At 38.1% G+C, this 18,361-nt stretch overlaps 2 protein-coding genes across 2 annotated transcripts; both read right to left on the reverse strand.

Annotated features, from left to right (window-relative positions):
• Positions 1 to 941: 941 nt before the first annotated feature.
• Positions 942 to 9,923, reverse strand: LOC114515954 (BTB/POZ domain-containing protein 16-like). Its single transcript, XM_028535277.1, has 22 exons — positions 9,786 to 9,923; positions 8,957 to 9,023; positions 8,457 to 8,613; positions 8,000 to 8,156; positions 7,311 to 7,483; positions 6,667 to 6,822; positions 6,298 to 6,462; positions 5,916 to 6,030; positions 5,519 to 5,588; positions 5,373 to 5,435; positions 4,911 to 4,978; positions 4,579 to 4,657; positions 4,421 to 4,461; positions 3,951 to 3,987; positions 3,778 to 3,832; positions 3,251 to 3,333; positions 3,037 to 3,117; positions 2,685 to 2,783; positions 2,420 to 2,494; positions 2,013 to 2,073; positions 1,870 to 1,919; positions 942 to 1,098 (listed from the first exon to the last, which is right to left on the reverse strand). Exons 1-22 carry the CDS (start codon positions 9,914 to 9,916, stop codon positions 1,030 to 1,032), a joined length of 2,052 nt encoding a protein of 683 aa, XP_028391078.1. The 5' UTR covers positions 9,917 to 9,923; the 3' UTR covers positions 942 to 1,029.
• Positions 9,924 to 10,046: 123 nt separating this feature from the next.
• Positions 10,047 to 18,263, reverse strand: LOC114515959 (serine/threonine-protein kinase 32A-like). The gene is made up of 11 exons (XM_028535281.1): positions 18,180 to 18,263; positions 17,618 to 17,673; positions 15,556 to 15,881; positions 15,081 to 15,118; positions 14,910 to 15,002; positions 14,572 to 14,675; positions 14,155 to 14,271; positions 13,738 to 13,863; positions 12,966 to 13,076; positions 11,754 to 11,836; positions 10,047 to 11,598 (listed from the first exon to the last, which is right to left on the reverse strand). Exons 3-11 carry the CDS (start codon positions 15,846 to 15,848, stop codon positions 11,004 to 11,006), a joined length of 1,560 nt encoding a protein of 519 aa, XP_028391082.1. The 5' UTR covers positions 15,849 to 15,881; positions 17,618 to 17,673; positions 18,180 to 18,263; the 3' UTR covers positions 10,047 to 11,003.
• Positions 18,264 to 18,361: the final 98 nt, after the last annotated feature.

The raw sequence follows: 18,361 nt of genomic DNA on the forward strand, positions 1-18,361 counted from the left end.
GCAGCATGCATCTAGAATTTGCAAGTAATTTGCATACCAATCACATGCATATTATATAAAATTGAATCATTAGGCAGACTTTGACGTTCTGGTTGGTTATTTCAAAGAAGCTTTATCCTGTGACTGGCTTTTGTTAAAATATTTATTGGTTCAAATCCCACAGGCAGGGGTTGATGAAGAAAACAAGAATGCAGCGTGAATATGCAATGCATAAATTTCCTTTCCCTTCGTTATTTCTCGGGTAAGCGGGATTAAGGCGTTCTCCATTTGTTTGAATTCCCCAGTGCGCAAAATGCTTTGTCTATCGGAAAATAACACAATGCATCACCGATTCTTAAGAGCTAGGATTCACACTTATCGTAAGAATCTGGAATTCCCTTTGTCTGAGGACACTGGTGCGCAAGATCCTTTGTCTATCAGATAATAACACAATGGGTCCCCGACTCCCCGATTCTTAGGAGCTGGCGTGAACCAGGCTTTAGGCCTGTTTCAGACGACGAACTTTTCATGTGCCGAACCTGATGTTATAATGAGCTAAAGTCTTCGGCACGTAAAAAGTTCAACGTCTGAAACAGGCCTAAAGCCTGGCTCACACTGGCTCCGGGAATCCATTGTATTATTTTCCAACAGCCTGACAAAGCATTTTGCGCACCAGCGACCTCAGACAAAGAAAATCACAGATTCTTAGGATAAGTATGGACCAGGCTTAAGGCTGGTTTAAACAAGCCCTAAGAATCTGGGATTTGCTTTGTCCACAGTTCTTTGTCCGAGGCTCCGAGCACACTAGTGAGCAAAATGTTTTGAATGTGATACAATGAAACCAGTATGAACCACTCTAATGTAAACAGCCCCTAAAATGCTAGTAAAATAAACTCCGCTGTGCTTCGAGAACAAAGCGCATTACTTGAAAAATTATTGCAAATAGCGGCTGAATACACGGTAAATTATGGTTTGAAACAGTAATATATATATTGTTATGTACATAAATACAATAGCTTGCTAGAAAACTCGTTTCTAGTCCCTTTACTGTTATGACGTTGGAAACACGAGAGAGAAGGTAACATAGACAGGCGATGGAAGATCACGTAAAGTTATCACCTTCAAAGAAAGATTAAAATGAAAAAATACACTGATAACATACTACACCGAAGGGGGGGGGGGACACCGCAGAAATTGGTGTTTAAGACGTTTCAACCCGAAAATCTAATCGCTGGTTCACAATTGTGCATTTCTGTATCGCCCTATCAAAGAGAAACCTTTTGAATATCTTAAAAAAGTTCAATTTTTCTTCTGAATACGCATTCTGCAATCTTTTGACAGCTCATCATACACATCTGACCGCTGTGAAATGGCCATTTTGAGGCTTAAAGTATACACAAGGTTATTAATTCAGACGATTCGTTTTTACCGTGAGCAAGCTTCAAATCTTTTGTGCAAGACATATTTTCTTGAATATTTATAAATCTTTTTCCTCACCAAGTTTGAAGTCTAAGTATCGAGAATTGCGGCTAAGCCTATACCAATTTCCGCGGTGTCGGGGGGGGGGGAGGTGTAGGCCATTGGCTGCAGGCAACAAAAAAGGTTGTTGACGGATATCTTTGTTTTATCATATTAAATATTAGTATTTTTCCAATCACAAATAAAATCATCTTGTATTAAACGGAGTAAAATTCTATTAGATTACACGAAGTAAATTGACCGGGGAGTTCTCTATCAGTGACTAAAATCACTGAAAACCATTGAAGAAGACGGGGTTTTTTCCGGTGAACGTTTCGAGACGGCAAATGTCATTGAAAATAAAAATTTAGCCGAAAATTACGCTTTGTACTATCACTTTAGGCGCTATTTCGTTCTAAATATTCACCATACCTCACTCCTATTTGTTTTTGCATCAAAACCGAACGCCTGGCTGAGTATTCCTAAGGTAAAAGAAGAATACAATAAGTTCAAGAGCATGTTACCAACAAAATACATAAAAAACACATTCAAAATCTACGAGAACTTAATCGTACCGCTGGAATAAACTTGCGTTGCATTGTCCTCTTCCCATTGGACGCGAATACTGTAACGAACCTAAACATAAGACGTTGACCTGAAAACACTGGATGCATGCAGCAGCCGTGGTCTCCCTCATAACTGAAGTTAATAGCGGCCATATTGGTTGACCATCATAGGTAAGCGATAGTGTTAGTACGATTTTCTATAGGTCTCTAGTTACTGTTTGGGAAATATCGACTTCGCCTGTAGATAAGAGTTTATTGAGGAAGTTGTCTTTCATAACTTTGAAGGTAGGTATTTATCCATCGTTATTTAACTAAAAATATTCCGGACGCAGGATGTTTTGCCATAAGAGAGTTCAAACATAGTCTTCTACCACTGACCGAATGATAAGCATGAACTAAAACGCTTTTCAACTCACCTCCCTGTCTTGTCTTAGCGAGAACGTATGACGCGCGGTTGTACTGTAGGACATCGGATCATCGGGACGTAACCTCTAAAAATTCACAGGAAAACATTTCGCGCCAAAATTATCGTAGGTAAATAATATTATATCGATTCAGTTTGAACATAAACGACCACAAAGTACCAGAAAACGATTGCAGGCGAGGTAAACTCGACTAATAACTCGTTTTCTGGCATATTTTTCGCTTAATATGTCAGTAGTGAAGATTTGTCGTCCTGACCTGTAGATAAAACAAATGTCGGCCATCTTCCTCTTGGGTTGCCTTTAGTTCAAAGTGAAAACCGTGGAGGGACAACATACTTGAATGATAATGAATGTGCTGCAATTGCAATAATACATTTCGATTTTATTCGTTTCGTTACGTTTGGCAGGAATTCGTAGCGCATGTAGAGAATATAAGCAAACTTTGTAAACTTTGGTTTTACGCGCGAGAAGTTGCTACATTTTACAGAGGGATCAATTTCCGCGCGTAATTATACAAAAGAGTTTAGAGGTCTATGTTGGCATTATTTCGCCCCAAACTTTGCGAGTAACTGAATTTGAAAGTTAACTGAATTTGAAATATCACAGACCTGGTCTAAAATGAACCCAGCTCGAACAGCACCTTGATCGAATTTTGTCAACAAAGACATATCACCACCACCGCCTTGGAGCTTATGAGAAAAGAAAAGGTTATCGTAACCTACGACGTTCACATCAGTCAAAAGAGGAAAATCGCACCTGAAAAAACGGGGCAAAAATTGCGAATGAAATTGGCTTGTATAAAACTACAAGTGTACAACTTACAGCGTGGTAATTTTGACTGTAAATATGGAGAAGCCAGGCATGAGGTATGATGTTCATCTTGTAAATTTCGTCAAGATGTATACCTGCATGTAAACAACATTTTAAAACGATTCGAAAACGTCATAATAAAGGTGGGGTACAGTGTGTAATATAAACAAACGCTTAGTTTATATTTTGAATCCGTATATTTCCTAAAATATCACGAACTTTTAAAATATTTGACACGTTTTTACTCCGCTATACTTTCAAATGAATATGAGAGAACATATGAGTTTACGTTCAGAGATATACGAAACATGCAAAATTTGAGCAATTTTGAAACAAGAGACTATCCAGTGTTATGGGCAGAACTGATGCGCATAAACGACTGTAACCCCCTCTTAAAATGGCAATCATTAAAACGAATATACATGGCCCAAGATGCAATGCGCACTCCAGACTTGAGATTCGAAATTTTAACTTTTCCCGTGTAACCTCTCTTAAACTGGCATCATGCAATATATTTAACGCCTCTTGTTAGCACTTACTATCAGTGATAGATATTAGTCTTAGAGACCGCAGTAAGCCAGTGTATCCCTGACCCTAAAATGGCATAAAAATATGCTTTATATATCATTAAAATTTACCAACTCCACATAGAACGGTTTGAATTGTAATAAACAGTATAGAATTGTAAACGTTGCTAGGATATTGCAGTTACCTCAGCTCGATCAAGAAATGCACTGGTCTTCGAAAGACTGAAAGACAGTAAAAACATTTCGTTTATTTGAAGTGTATTTCTGCCCGGTGCGATTGGTGCAAAGGGAATTGAATTTTATGGGCTTTGGAAAGACTAAGACTTCATTCCGCCTAAAAGGTCTATCCAATTGAGTTTTTTGTTTTAAAGTTTTTGACTAATATACTGAGACAGGATTCTAGTCTCGTAGCGGCCTTTCCTTTAACTGAAAATTTCCCAAAGGATCGCGGCAAACGGGCTACCGCTTACCGCTCTGAACCATATCGACGAGTTTAAAAAAAATAAATACAATATTAAAAAGAAAAATTCGAGGTATTTGAAATTTCAAGCACCTAATATTTATATACACAATCAAGGACCAGGATCTATACTAGTCAATTCGAGGACTCTCAAGGACTTTTCAGTTTCTTCGTTTCACAGTCGTTTTAACTTACCTCATAAACCAAGTTACTACGCTGCCCCAGGATGGCATAACCTTGAATAAAAGAATTACATTATGAATATTTCTGTCGACCGAGCTTGCCATTCAGAATGCAGTTTGTCCATTTATTGAAATAATTTTTCTGCAGATCAATTCGTTTTATTTACTTACGCGTAATTTTGGATGTTGGTGAAGAAAGATCCAAAAAGCAAGAACTTTGTACAGCGAATACTCATTCCAAGTGAACAACCTTTTGAGGAGTAAAAACGAAACGCTCATGACATCTAAAAACCCTTAGAAATTTCCTGTGCACACAGACAGCGACAACTACATGCAGAGGGCATTTATAGGTCGAAGATTCTATTCCTTCAAGAGGATCTATAGTTAAAATTTCCGTCGCTGCTCTTAGTTTATAATTTTAACATAAATATGGAATCATACAAGTCCCTGTATACGCGATTCAAAAACCCTTTAACAGCATTTTAAATAACTTCACAGCGCACCTGCTTGATTTCAACAGCTTCTCGAGGACTTCCTGACGAAGATGACTGAGATAGATTTGCAGGGAGAGCTGTAGAGGAAAATATATAAGGTTTTCGGGACATGTTTATAGTTTCATTTCAACCAATCACACGCGACCCATACAAGGATGATCCGTTTTATTCTAATAATGTAGGGGGCTGTTTACATGAGCCCGGTTACCCAAGATTCAACGAAGTGTGAGAGGACTTTGAGGTATTGAAATAAGTCTTTATGACACCAAAAAAGAACATGCTATTGTTGTGGTGATTATACGACTGCCATGATCATGTTATCTGCTCATTTCAATACCTCAAAATCATCTCATGCTTCGTTGAATCTCGGGTAACCGGGCTCATGTAAACAGCCCCTTAGTCTTATAATTAAACGTATTGCAGAGCCATGCTGAGATATGAAATATGGAATTCGTATTGATCTAGTCCCACCTGTGGTACAAGATTTAGCTCCAGCCATCTTTCACAAGCATCGATCACCGTGAGCTGTTTGTACTAAAAAGATGAAAGCTAATTCATAAATGGCAATTCAGGAAAGACTGGTTTCTGAACTGATGAAACATAATCCTATACAATACCTTTGTGGCGACGCTGTGGTAGGCACAAACAGTCGAGGCCGAAATCGTTTTCAGCATTGCGTCGACACAACTAAATAAAGTTGAAAAGATAGTTAAAAAACTTTTCTTGCACAGTTAGTTGGGAATTGTTTACACTTTGCAAAGTTTGCATATTCCTGAAACTTCATGAATTAGGATCTGCATGGAAATTGAATTCCTATACTAGGACACATTGAAATGTACATATAAGGTTTCCAAAGTGCATCTTATATATTGTAGTTTGAAGGATTTGAACTCGGACTTTACCAGGATTTTGAAGTCATGCAGCATGCTCGCGGCTCGCCTATATTTAACTGAGCACTCGGAATCACGGAAAATCTCGGTGATCACGGAAAGGTACTTTCGCAAGAAATCTTACGTTTTCTTCAGTTCTCCAAATTCCAAGAGATTAGCTGCGGCAAGCACTCCAACAACATCTGTGTCGTCCATTTTCACGTGATCCACGTATAACGAGCCGAGCGCCAAAGCAAAAGCTATAACGTTGACGTTTTAATACACGTTAAAATAAACCACAAACAATCATTTACTAATTCAGACAACTTTTCACAACGAAACTTCATTTATTTGACTCCTATGAATATGCGAATAAACTGCTGGAAGTCCTGGAAATGCGTAACCACTCCAGTTCATAAACTACTTTCAGTTAAATATGCATTCAGAGAATTTTAGACTCGAGTTCAGTTTGTAGCAAAGATTCTCCGCAAGACAAAATGTTGAAAAGCGCGACTAGTTGTGACTACCTTGTTTCGTCAACAGCGGGTCTTTCACCTTCAGTTTAAGAACCATCGCATGTCCAAACGATGGTGTACGTACAAGTTTTAACGCCGAGGCCTTTTCTTCCGTGGGTATGGACACCCCCACGGCACTCTTGACCGCATGAAGATCAACTGCTGAGCGACTTGGTGCTAGGCAGGCATGATAACAATGATGAAAATGCTAATTATGAAATTTTCCGAGATTACGCTATCCCTAAGACAAAGAGGGCTACCCCTGCCTCAGAGTCATCACTCCAGTCAACATTAGTGCACACGTCAACTGGGAGACACCCTCAGAGTTATCACTCCAGTCAACATTAGTGCACATGTCGCAGCACTGTCAGTGAAATATACCTTGTTTTTCCAATGTCTCGTTGTCGCTGTCTGACATCATTTCCGCAACCAAAGATTGTTCATTTGCCTCCTTTACCATTCTCTTTAGCAAACCGGACTTTTGAAAATATGGCTTGTGCAGTTCCCATGCAGTGCCCAGCGCGTACAGAATCACATCTAAAAACAGTCACCAGTGATGAAATTTGAGAAAGATTGAACGTTGCGAGAGAACCAATCCCGGGACAAACCGTTTAAAGTCGGTAATGGACTGGAGTGCTGGTAAAATTCTACATTTGAATAAATATTATAGCTCATGAATAAAGCCATTGCCTCCTTTTGGAGTTGCCGAAAGGATAGACGGGGGTTTTTACGGGGGTCCATTGGATCGCAGCCTGATACTGATTGATACAATCATCGCGTGGTGTTTAGGAAGCGATATTAGACAGACTTAAGCCGGTTTTCCACTAGCGATATTTTTCGCGCGAAGCGACATTTTACTATTGTTCCAGAGCTCTCAACTGCAACCATCTGGAACAAATTGCTCAAATACAAAGGAATAATGTCGCTTCGCGCGAAAAATATCGCTAGTGGAAAACCGGCTTTAGATCGAGGACGTGAACGTCAAGAGGACGTCAGTTCGATGCGCGAAGTCTGGATCGACTCACCTGCACCTCGTGCACACGTCGTGGCCTGTGAGTGATAGAGGAACAGTTCCATTGGAGTGGGTTCGTGAGCCGCTAAGGGAGGAACACTTTTGTTGAAACGAACTTGTTGAACTTGAGTCTTGAGATCTGAACTCCTCCCCTGGCTTCGCGACACACGATTGTTTGCCTGCCAACTGAAAATAAATCGTGGATTGAGGCTATGTGCACACGAGCGTCGTTTTCGAGCGTTTTCAAAATCGTTTTTGTCCATTTTATTGTTTTGACGCCCTGTCCACACGTTCCAAGGAAAAATATGCTTTATCTTATAAGTTAGCTTCAACTTCTATTGTAAATTGACGGTGTTTCGAACCGTTTTGGCATGAAAACGAAAATGAAAACGCTCGAAAACGTTACCGTGTGCACATAGTCTCAATGGTTCAGTGTGGTTTTGTAAGGGGGGAGGGGCATAGAAGTTGAGAAGAAAAGTGATGCTACTTAGTCACAAAACTTTTAGTAATTGGACGTACCACATTCTATTAACAAGTCCTTCAAATTTGAATTGCTAGCATAATTTGTACCCATGCTCCTAAACCTAAACTGGAGAGTGGACCCCTTATTTTTACCCCCCCTCCTGGTCCCCCAGTAAATCCATTCCTGTGCACATCAAATTTTTCTAAAGCAAACAAACTTTATGGGCAGAGAATACCAACCGAGAATTTCGATGTTCACAGTTTAACATGTCAGCTGGTGCCGTTCGTAGATGGTCCCTGCTTCCAATGGCGGGAACGTCGGTCATCGCCACGTCTTTGTGTGAAGATCGCGACAGTTGTGGTGCCGTGTGGTTAAAAGAAGTTCTCGTGTAATCCGCTGAGCGATGAGAAAGAATAGAATATCAAACGATTCATCGCTATTTTTTACGTTGAGATATGGAAAAAAGGGAATGAAAAAAGATTGATGCGATTCCAAACACGAATATTTGACGTCATGATAAAAACGTTTTAGTCATCTCTACGATGAATGATTATTTCAAAACAGGTTGGATGACATAAACGAGTCTCGTTTATTTCAGATTCAATTTAAAATTAGCCGGAAAGTTTTTACTAGTAAGGGCAAGCGTTTGCAGAAACGCCAAGTGCTACATGTAACTCCAATCTCTCATGACTGTACCGGAAAGTATCGACTCTGAACTCTCATTGTAAGGCACAAACACAGACTTCATAGCTTGTGAAGAGCCGAGTAAATCGGAAGCAACATTCTCGGGTATTCGCCAACGATTGGTCAGACCAACTAGAGCCCGTTTTTGACACTTTGGAATAGACGGGGCCTGGAAAAGATGTAAAATATATATTTTGCAGGCTTCATTAACAAGATGACAAATATTTCAGGGGGGCTTAACATCATAAGTTGATAGAAAACAACAGTGGAGTACAATGGATTAAAAAATCGTTTGCTTGAAACTGAATCAAAGGCATTGTTTGCTTTGGATTGGGAAGCACAGGAAGTTTAGGTTGTCTTTATTGTGCTGTCTATGACTGAGATATGCATTGAAACCTTTTCGGGTGTGAATTTTGGGCAATTTATTCTAAATCTAGGATTTAAAACGCAATGCCTTCATTGATCCAATTCACCCTGAATTAGCCATACCTAATGCATTTGACATACTGTACCTTAGGGGGAGGTTTAGTGTCATATTTTGTCCCAGATAAAGCCAGCCAAGGTGCTTCATGTATAAACCTTGTAAAAACCAAGCAATCAAAATACAAAGCAGTTAATTGTTAAATGAATTAATGCATTAATGCTCATATTTTTGTGGATTGAATAACTATTTTGAGGGGATGTTATTACAGTTTTACTGCCTTTGGCAACGCTATAGCACAAATTAATCCAGCGGTCTTGGGGTAAGAGTTTGGCAATGATTGAGCTACAAGCAATGTCAGCTGGAAGTGAATCAAGCAGTTATAAGTGGTTGTATAATGGCAACAGCTATTTCAGTTTGAAGTGAAGAATTGACAGTTAGTGTACTTTCATTTTACAAAGAGCCATGTCACCACATGCTGCTCTATATATAATGGCTTAATTCTGTACTGTCAGCTGGCATCCATGTTACAGGCTTTAATTAAAATAATTAATATACATTATTTGCATGCGTTGCAAGCTGATTTGAGAATGAGTTCAATCAAGCCTATATATTTGTAGAAAATCTGGTAATATAAACTGCAGCCTCGCAAATAAGGCACGAGAGAGCGATATTGAAAGACTGTCTCTAATATATTCTTACTCGCACAATCATGTATTATAAATACACATAATTCGGTGATAAAACATTCATTATTTTTTTAAAAAACTCCATGTTTTTAGAACAAATTGTAATATGGAAACCGGGAACATTAGGTCTGTTCGGAATTGATTTGATTCGAATCAAATCTTTATTTATTATTAAAATAATCGGTGCTCAGTGCTTGAATTTAAAAACACCAAGGCACAAGCCATACATACCTGCTGTAAGACTTTTTCTGCGTTTTTGCAGGCGGTATTGAAGGTAAGTAAGGCTTTGGAAGCGGCGTAATCGAACCGTCTTGAAGAAACATGTTCGAATTATCGTAAACACACCTCAGAGCGGCCGCCATATTTGTTTTCATCTCCAAAGCGTTGGTAACCATAGCAACAACCACATCTCTGGTCAGTGGTCACGTTAGCAAGGACATTGGCACCCAAGAAAAGGCACAAAAATACTTTATCGACTCACATTTACTCATGGCATTTACTAACCTTTTATTTCAATTTCTTAATTCATTTTACTATGTAACAGCTCGAATAATTTTTTAGCACATAGTGCTTTCTTCAAGTCGAGGTGTCAGGTGAAATTCACGAGCTTTTTACAACGAATGGTTATCGACTTCCCCAGCCGAAAATGGGGATGTATATCCCAGGTATTCAGTACAGTAAAGATGGCCGATATACACAAGTCATTTTGGTGATTTAGTGCCTAGTTAACTAAATTTCGGACGACTCACGTTTTGGAAAAAGGTCCACTTACCATCTTTTCCGTATATACTTCCGGGTTTTCAAATTACTTTACATTTTACTAAACAATTTCTTTACTATTTCGTTCTGAAAACTGGAAGTTGACTGCCATTCGATGCATGATATCAAGATTCATACTTATTAACCCATCCATACAAGGTGTCCCAGAAAAGGCATTTGAAATCAATCTATTGACTATTGCCAGTTATCGCACTAAATATGCAATACTGCAGTGGTAATGCAAAATGTTTCACGGAATTTTGTGTCCAAGCTTAGCGGAGCGACTAATAAAATGATAACATTAGAAAGATTCACGAAATTTTAGTCCTTTTTTAGAACACCGTGTATAGCTACATTTCTTATCATAAAAGTATTTGCAAGTAAAATTACAATACATCTCTCTCATAGGATTACGCCACAGATTTCATACAACTAGGGGTTTTGATAAGAATGAGGCTCGTGGCGTAAAGACTAAAGTACATGGACCAGAGGCAGAGTATTGCTGTACAGCCATATCGAGTAAATAATTATCATCTTAAATTAAAACTGGGCCCGGTACGGGTCCGTATGTATAGAACGACTAAACTATTCAATTTAGAAATAAACATAAAATTTACAATTCTTTGGGGAACCAGGAACGTCAAAGAGCTTGGCAAGACATTTCTCATCAGAATATCGGTACATCTTGTTTTAGATTGTTGGGACAGTGTGGTTTTTTTGACTTTCTGCATCGACTTGGTCGTTCTGCAACAACGATTCCTTGTCTTCTTTCACCGACTCCTTTCTTTCCATAGTCTTATCTACAATCTCTTTATTTTCATTGTTTTCTGATTGCTCAATGACAATGTCTGATTGCCTTTTCGCCCGCTCTGTGGCTAATTCTATCAACCTCGCTTTCTCATTGGGAAAGCTTTTTCTTTTAAATCTAAGTTCATCTCGCTCGCTTTCCCTCGGCCAACTTTTCCTCTCGACCTCCGCATCTTTGCTTACTTTTCCCGCCAAACTTTTACCGTTGATTCCAGGGATCTCCGGCGCTTGGCTTTCAGACAAACATTCTCCCTTAACCTTAGTCTCTTCACTCACCTTTTCGGGATCTTTTACATCAGCAACCAGCTTCATCTCATCTTCATGACATGAACTTTTCTCCTCTAGAAAATTTGTTTGTGCTTTTTCTTTCGTGCCTACTCCATTTTGCAACTCCACCGTCTCCACAGTTTCACTTTCCTCCGGAATTTTGTCATCGTCAAAATTATGTAAATTCCTTTGTTCCTTGATATGTTTCTCTCTATACATGCAAACACAGCCGTTTAAAATAAGGCAACAGAGACTATCCGCCTGCATGGACTATATTAAGCACATTCAGTTTCTCTTGCCTCATTCAAAATAGCCGGGAGTACAAATCGCCGGTATGAACAATACATTAATTAGAATCCAACCTACCTTTCACGGTTATATGGTATAAACTTTCGGTTCAGAGTTTCCAATTTCATCTGCATCGGAGTTAACACGACATTACCAGTACACTGAAAATGTGAAATTACGTCACATCAATCAAGCGATGTGGTTTCTTAGAGCGCGACGAATGATTTCACTCCACTGAACTATATAGATAAACTGGAGGGCTAACCCAGAGGAGACCTTGTACCTAGGCGGCGAGAGAGAGTGAAACTACTGCTATTTAGTTCCACTGAATTACAAGCAGAAATACTTAAGACTAACGCTTTACAAAAGCTAATGAAAACTCTATTTTAGTGTTGAAATTTTAAGACTTTAGCGGGAAGAGGGAAGTAAAAAATAATTAGCAACTTTTGACAAATTGGAGTTGTTTTTTAATTCCAATATATTGTAAGTATTCAGCTCATAAATTGGAAAAACTTTGTCTTTAGGCAAATATAGGAATTTTTATCACTATCCATCACTGCTTCAGCTATAGATAAACAGTCGAAAGTTTTTACTCTGGTAAGAACGAAATTCAGTCAACAGCCACACTGGGCTGCCCAGTAGCGTAGCCAGCCTAAAAATTTAATCCAAACATGCAAATTTTAGGTTACCTATCATAATATCATAAGTCATGTTTTTAGAAATTCATTGTTCCCACAGTCAGCGAACACCAAAATATTAGCATAGCGGGACAAATCGTCAGGCTGGCTATACACTGCGGCGCAGTCGCTACACGAAAGCAATTTTCGCTGCGAAATATTGTAAAATTTGGAAAATATAGGCTTTGGAATTTAAACTTATTCAGGATCAAAAACCGGCAATTTTACCTCATTGAACGAGAATCATGAAAAATTTGAGTTATTTTACAATATTTCGCAACTCTTTCTCTCGTTGTGATGTTGGATTTCGTTTTTACCAGGATAAAACTTTACTCTGAAGCTGAAATAATCAAATGACCTTTTGCATAATAGACCTACTTTTGCTTTTGGCAACAAAAAGGGAATTTCCGAAAAGTGCATACTAAATTTACAAAGTTTGGCCGCGAATTATTGTAAAGTCGGAAAATATAACCATGCGAAGTCAAACTTGGCAATTATACAATTTCGGTATGCTCTTTTATGTGATTTATTTCCTTCTTGTTACCTAGATCTAGAAGTTGGTCTATTATGCAGGTCCATTAATAGGAGACTTCAGAGCATCGATTCGACTTACAACTTTATTGCTGTTTTGTTTCGCCAGCCTTTTCTTTTTCTTGTGAAGTGGATTCGGCTCGATGATCATCTCCTCGAGCTCATAGGTCGGATCACAGTTTAAATGGTCTTTCTGTTTTTGAGAAAATGTTGAATCATAGAAAACGAATGAGAAAAATCACAGCAATGCACAGGTCCTAGCCAGGCTGCCGTTAAACCTAGACCAACAGGCGGTCGGTACAGACAGAAGTCTTTGGACGAGGAGTATCACTCAAAATTGCTAAAGGGCTTTTAGAAAATCCGTATAAATATTGTTAATTAAGAAAAAATGCAGATTTGTGCTGTTCCTGCCCTTTGGCAGTCTGAGGGTTCAGTGTTGCGTTTTTATATACGATTTCCTACTTTTGATAAATTTGGGGGAGTCTTAGGGTCTCTGATGTATCCACTCGTTTACATCTTTCAAATCTCACCGAAAACCGCAGCAATAATTACTATACAAAAGAGTCTTCGAGAGTATTTCAAGCCTATTCCATTCCAATATGAAAACTTTTCTTAAAATTATTCGATATACTATTGTTCTTAATTTCTTTTTTATTGTAACGCAAAAGGAGTTAGAAAACGTTTTTCCCATTAACTCAGTTATATCCAATTCACCGGCCTTTCATCCCTCCCCCATTGCCATTCCTCCCCCATTGCCCTAAAGTTCTCCCTTATTGCCCCAAAGTTCTCCCCCATTGCCTTTTTTCCCCCCATCACCCTTTCCTCCCCACTCAACTGCTGAAGCATTCACTTACAGAGGGTATAAACGGAACGCTGATTTCTTTTCTGGACAATGATTCCCAATCAAGCGACCGCATTAATTCACATTCCTTGAGTTGCTCGACAGTGTTCAGCCTTATCTTAGGATCGATGTGTAGAAGCTAGAGAAAGCAAAAACACAATAACTCAAAAATTACTGTAAATTCTCCTGTAGTCCTTTCTCTACACATTCTATAGACACTTGCGATTTTCTTTTTCTGATAGATGTGAACGAGTGAATTGGTTACGGATGTTCAAATAAGAGCTTTTATACATCAGAGCATTCGTAACTAACCACTCGTTCACATCTACCAAAAGAAGATAATCGGGCCTTATCCAAAATACTCCAATGGAAGTCATATTGATCAAGATGCTCTGATAATTGAACAAGATTTGATTCTTGAAGCTTTTACCTTTTGAATAAGATTTTTGAAGTTTTTTGTCCAAGAAGAAGGGCACATCAGACAAGACGACTCAAACATCTGAATGACGTCGGATAAATTTGTATTCGAATTGATGTGATAAGGTCTCTAAATAAATAGACGCAGATTTGCCGAAATTTCTTGACATAAAAAAAACATTGTTAATAAACAGAGACATATAAATTCCGAACTGAATAAAGCCATCTTCCAATTCAAGGTGTGAGTGAAGTCAAGAAATGCGAATCTATGTTTGGCAACTTTTTGACCGACAGTCTTTTGACTTGAAGTCGAAAAATTGTACATAAAATGAGAAAATTCACTTTTCTCTCTTTAAAGATGGCCTTTTTTTCGAAGTCTGCTTCTTTTCAAAGTCTTCCTCTTTCATTTTTTTAATCAGAGACATCTCACCTTTCCTCTCAAGATCTCAAAAATTGAGATCCCGAGACTCCACCAATCAACTTCATAGGAATATCCACGTTGTTTACCAAGCGAGGTTTTAAAAATCTCAGGAGCTTCAAGCATGAATTTGGGTGGAAAAAAGAAATTTACTTTAATTACGTAAATTCTTACTAAAAACCTGTATATTCTAGTATATCCCCTACAAACCATGCATGGCCCCATCACCCCATAGCCAGGGGGTGGCCCATATCCCTCCCTCTTACAAATCCAAATTAGATCCATCCTTGCCTGCAGCTTTTTCTATTTATAAAAAACACACTTAAAATAAAACCACCACTTCAACATACCCATATATGGCTTTGTTCCAGACATTGATGTTGCCAGAGTGTTGTCATCTTCCATCACCGTAGCAACATTAAAATCTGTAAGATGTACATGACCTAAAACACAAGCATATCTTCATTGTTAGATTTTGCTACCACAGAATAGTCTGTGTTGATAAACTATAATGTACATACCCTTCACATCAAGCAGCAAATTGTCTGGTTTGATGTCCCTAACATATGTCCATGCAAAAACAGAAATATTATAGTTTGAACAAGTTTAGTTTGGACATAATTTACACAACATTTAACTTCCTATATTGTTTAACAGGAAATTTGTTTGACAATAGAGTTTTCTATGTCAACATTAAAGGCTTCTGTTTAATACAATTTCTTATGAAAATGGTTTTCATAGTTCGTACATTGCGAGTCTACACAGCCTTGTTTTTAAAACTCGCAGACAGCAATTGTTAATTGCTATTGTTGGTGCTTATTGATGCATAAAATGCTTTGCGTATTGAAAAAAAACTCTACTTCATTTGTCATTGATAATGGATCACAGAGCATCGCTGATGATCAAGTGATGAAGACCAGGCATAACTGCATAAATATTTTAATTCAAACCATTAGAGAGATGTCAATTTAAACCAAGATGAGATATAAACTGTACCTGTGGATTATCCTGTGACTTCTCAAGTACTCCAACGCCAATGCAATCTCCCCTATGTAAAACCTCACAACATCCTCGCTAAATTTGATTCCCTGTTGAAGATGGTACCTAAAGTCCCCTCCAAGCAGTAAGTCGACAACAACAAAGAGATCTTCCTCATCTTGGAAGGTGAACCACAAATTTACAAGAAAACTATGGTCCAACTTCATCAAGATGTCCATTTCTCGAAGCACATTTCGAACAGCATCTTTCTCGATGCAGACTGCCTTGCTCATGTATTTCATTGCATACATTTGCTTTGTATCTTTCTTTTCCACGATACATACCTAGGATTTATGAAAGAAAGGTTTAATATTAATGAACCAAAATATTCATTCATCCTGTGTAAAGGATGTACTTCAAACACCAAATCAATGATTTAGGGCATTACTACCACCTTCACCTATTTTATCAGAAACAGGCTAGGCATTTTAATTGAAAAAATGTTTAGAACTTCCCCCAAAGCCTTTCTAGAATAAAACCATGATTGTTCCACTGCCACATTCTAATTCGCTGAGCAACAGTTATTTCTATATAGTTGTATTTCATAACAACGGTTGTCACAAAATCACTGTCCACTCTGGACCACTTCAAATTAAATAATTTTCCAAGGGGTTTGTCACTTGCTAGTATTGTTCAGTGGCAGAATTGCTGCCATCAAAGAAGCTGGCTTTGTTCCCACACTAATTTATGTGCTTTTAGATAAGATTTATACAGTAGGTTCATTTCATGCTCCTTCCTTAATAAGAAACCACTTTTTTAAAAAAAATATCACTTGTGCCACAACAAAGGAATGCCATTAATTTTTATAATTCTTTCTTGGCATCCAGTGAAAAGAGACTAACAGTAGGAGGTGCTGTGAATGAGATACTCAAACAATAATGTTATGTCATGCTGCCTCCTTCATAAGACAGACAGCTAATATGGACATTCTTTATGACACTCCAATATACCTATGGATATTAGAATGTCAAAAACATGTTGTCATATTTATTGAAACAGTAAACACATATTGAATGGACAATTTGCATTATAAACTATTTATCTCTTTGGCTAGGAAGCTGCAAATCAATAGGAAAACAGCTGGAATTAGCATACTAAAATTATTAAAACTGCAAAGACTGCTGTGATATATGTTTTTAAAATTGGGAAAATATAGACTTGCAAGGTCTACACACTTCGGTATTGCATACAGAAATTGCAACCATTTATGGCACAAATGTGTTAACAATTTTTTGTGCGTAATACCAAAGTATACAATATTCAGAAATTTTACAAACCAATATTTTCACATCTCACAACCAAGGCATGTAATTTCAATAACATTAGTTATAAGGCTTTTTAAATAGAAATGTTATTTTATTACCAAGATAAAAAATAGCCTGTAATGTACATTGTTTATGTAAAAATACTAAAATATTTTGAATTAGATAGGTTAGCCTAATCCAACAGGCCGAATTGCCTCAAAACTTGCAAAACCGACTTTGGTTTAATTGTTAACATTATGGTTTCTGTTAAGGGTAAATTAGTCCAGATTGTTAGGACAAACTGTAGTCAGTACATGGGTCAAAAATAAAAGAAATGTATGTTCATTGAGCAGCTGGATAACATTTTTTTAAATATTGCATTTTTTATTCCTGCCCAGCCAGACAGGCTTTGAGCAACCTCTCCTTGTCAAGAAACAATTTGAGCATTATTTTTAGCTAGACATGTCTGAAATGAACAGCATTTATTACACATACACTAAAAGTACACTTAACACTAAGAGTGCAACACAGCAATTGCATGCTGATGAATAATAGATGCCCCACCATGAATTCTATAGTTAATGTTTTGGGTACAATATTTAAAAGTAATCACAGAGTGACCAATCTTGTGTGTGTGGCTGTGTGCAGTGTGCAGACGTTTAGAAGACAGTCTTAAGTGGGCAAAAAAAATATCAATCACAATAACTTATGCAAGAGGGAGATAAGAGATGGAACTGAAATTAGTAGTACTTCAAAATAATTGACAGCCAACTTACTTTCCCAAATGCGCCCCGTCCGATCGCTCTGAGTACCCTAAAGTCATCAAACCCGACTAAAAGGAAAGAAATTAAGACATGTTATGAAATATTTAAGGTTAGGGACAACATCTCACTTGTCGGAACCGCGCTGCCCCCCTTACTATTGTAAAATGTAACAATCTGGGCACATCTGACATTTCTCAGCTACGTTAGGATGCGATGAAGTAAAAGTCGTATGATATTGTATATATTATTTTCACTATCCTATTTCGTTGAAAAATAATGAATCTCTCCTTGGCAAATCCCATTTGCATGAAGAAATTATTACACGGCCGGCTGGCGGCTGTGCACACGGCAATTCCCTTCCCCTAATCAAAGAGGTAAAAAGGTGTTATTATAAGCCTGCATTAGCTATCACGATCAATATACTGTCGTTTTTGAACGAAGGTAAGAAGACAGGCTCCCCAGGTCTTTAACTATGCACATAGTTAATCATTCGGTGCTCCATTGTAAGCATGACCTTCGTGTAATACAAAAAACAGCCGATGTTAGTGTACTGTATGTCGACCGATGGCCTTACCTTCAGCGTCCGCTGTTTCGTTCAACAGGTTATGGACAGAGGGCGTGCGTTCGCTGACACTATTAAGACAGCCTATTTTGGCTCCTGTTTAAGCCGCTCGCGGCTTCCATGTAAGTCACAACGAGAGAAGAAATGGAAAATATCGCACGACTTCGAACACAAATCTATTACACCCGTTTGTC

This window comes from Dendronephthya gigantea, unplaced genomic scaffold, assembly GCF_004324835.1.
Source record: "Dendronephthya gigantea isolate DGI-Jeju-01 unplaced genomic scaffold, DenGig_1.0 000005F, whole genome shotgun sequence".
NCBI classification, from domain to species: domain Eukaryota; kingdom Metazoa; phylum Cnidaria; class Anthozoa; order Malacalcyonacea; family Nephtheidae; genus Dendronephthya; species Dendronephthya gigantea.

Bases quoted from the DNA above. Each gene is read 5' to 3' on its own strand.
- LOC114515959 (XM_028535281.1), bottom strand. From the start codon at position 15,848: ATGTATGCAATGAAATACATGAGCAAGGCAGTCTGCATCGAGAAAGAT. The intron at 13,864-14,154 runs GTAAAAGCTTCA...TGCTTTCTCTAG, and splicing joins TCAAAAATCTTATTCAAAAG to CTTCTACACATCGATCCTAA. The intron at 11,837-12,965 runs GTAAGTCGAATC...TCACATTTTCAG, and splicing joins AACAAAACAGCAATAAAGTT to TGTACTGGTAATGTCGTGTT.
- LOC114515954 (XM_028535277.1), bottom strand. From the start codon at position 9,916: ATGGCGGCCGCTCTGAGGTGTGTTTACGATAATTCGAACATGTTTCTT. The intron at 4,462-4,578 runs GTAAGTAAATAA...CTTTTATTCAAG, and splicing joins ACCAACATCCAAAATTACGC to GTTATGCCATCCTGGGGCAG. The intron at 3,833-3,950 runs GTAACTGCAATA...ATGCCATTTTAG, and splicing joins CATTTCTTGATCGAGCTGAG to GGTCAGGGATACACTGGCTT.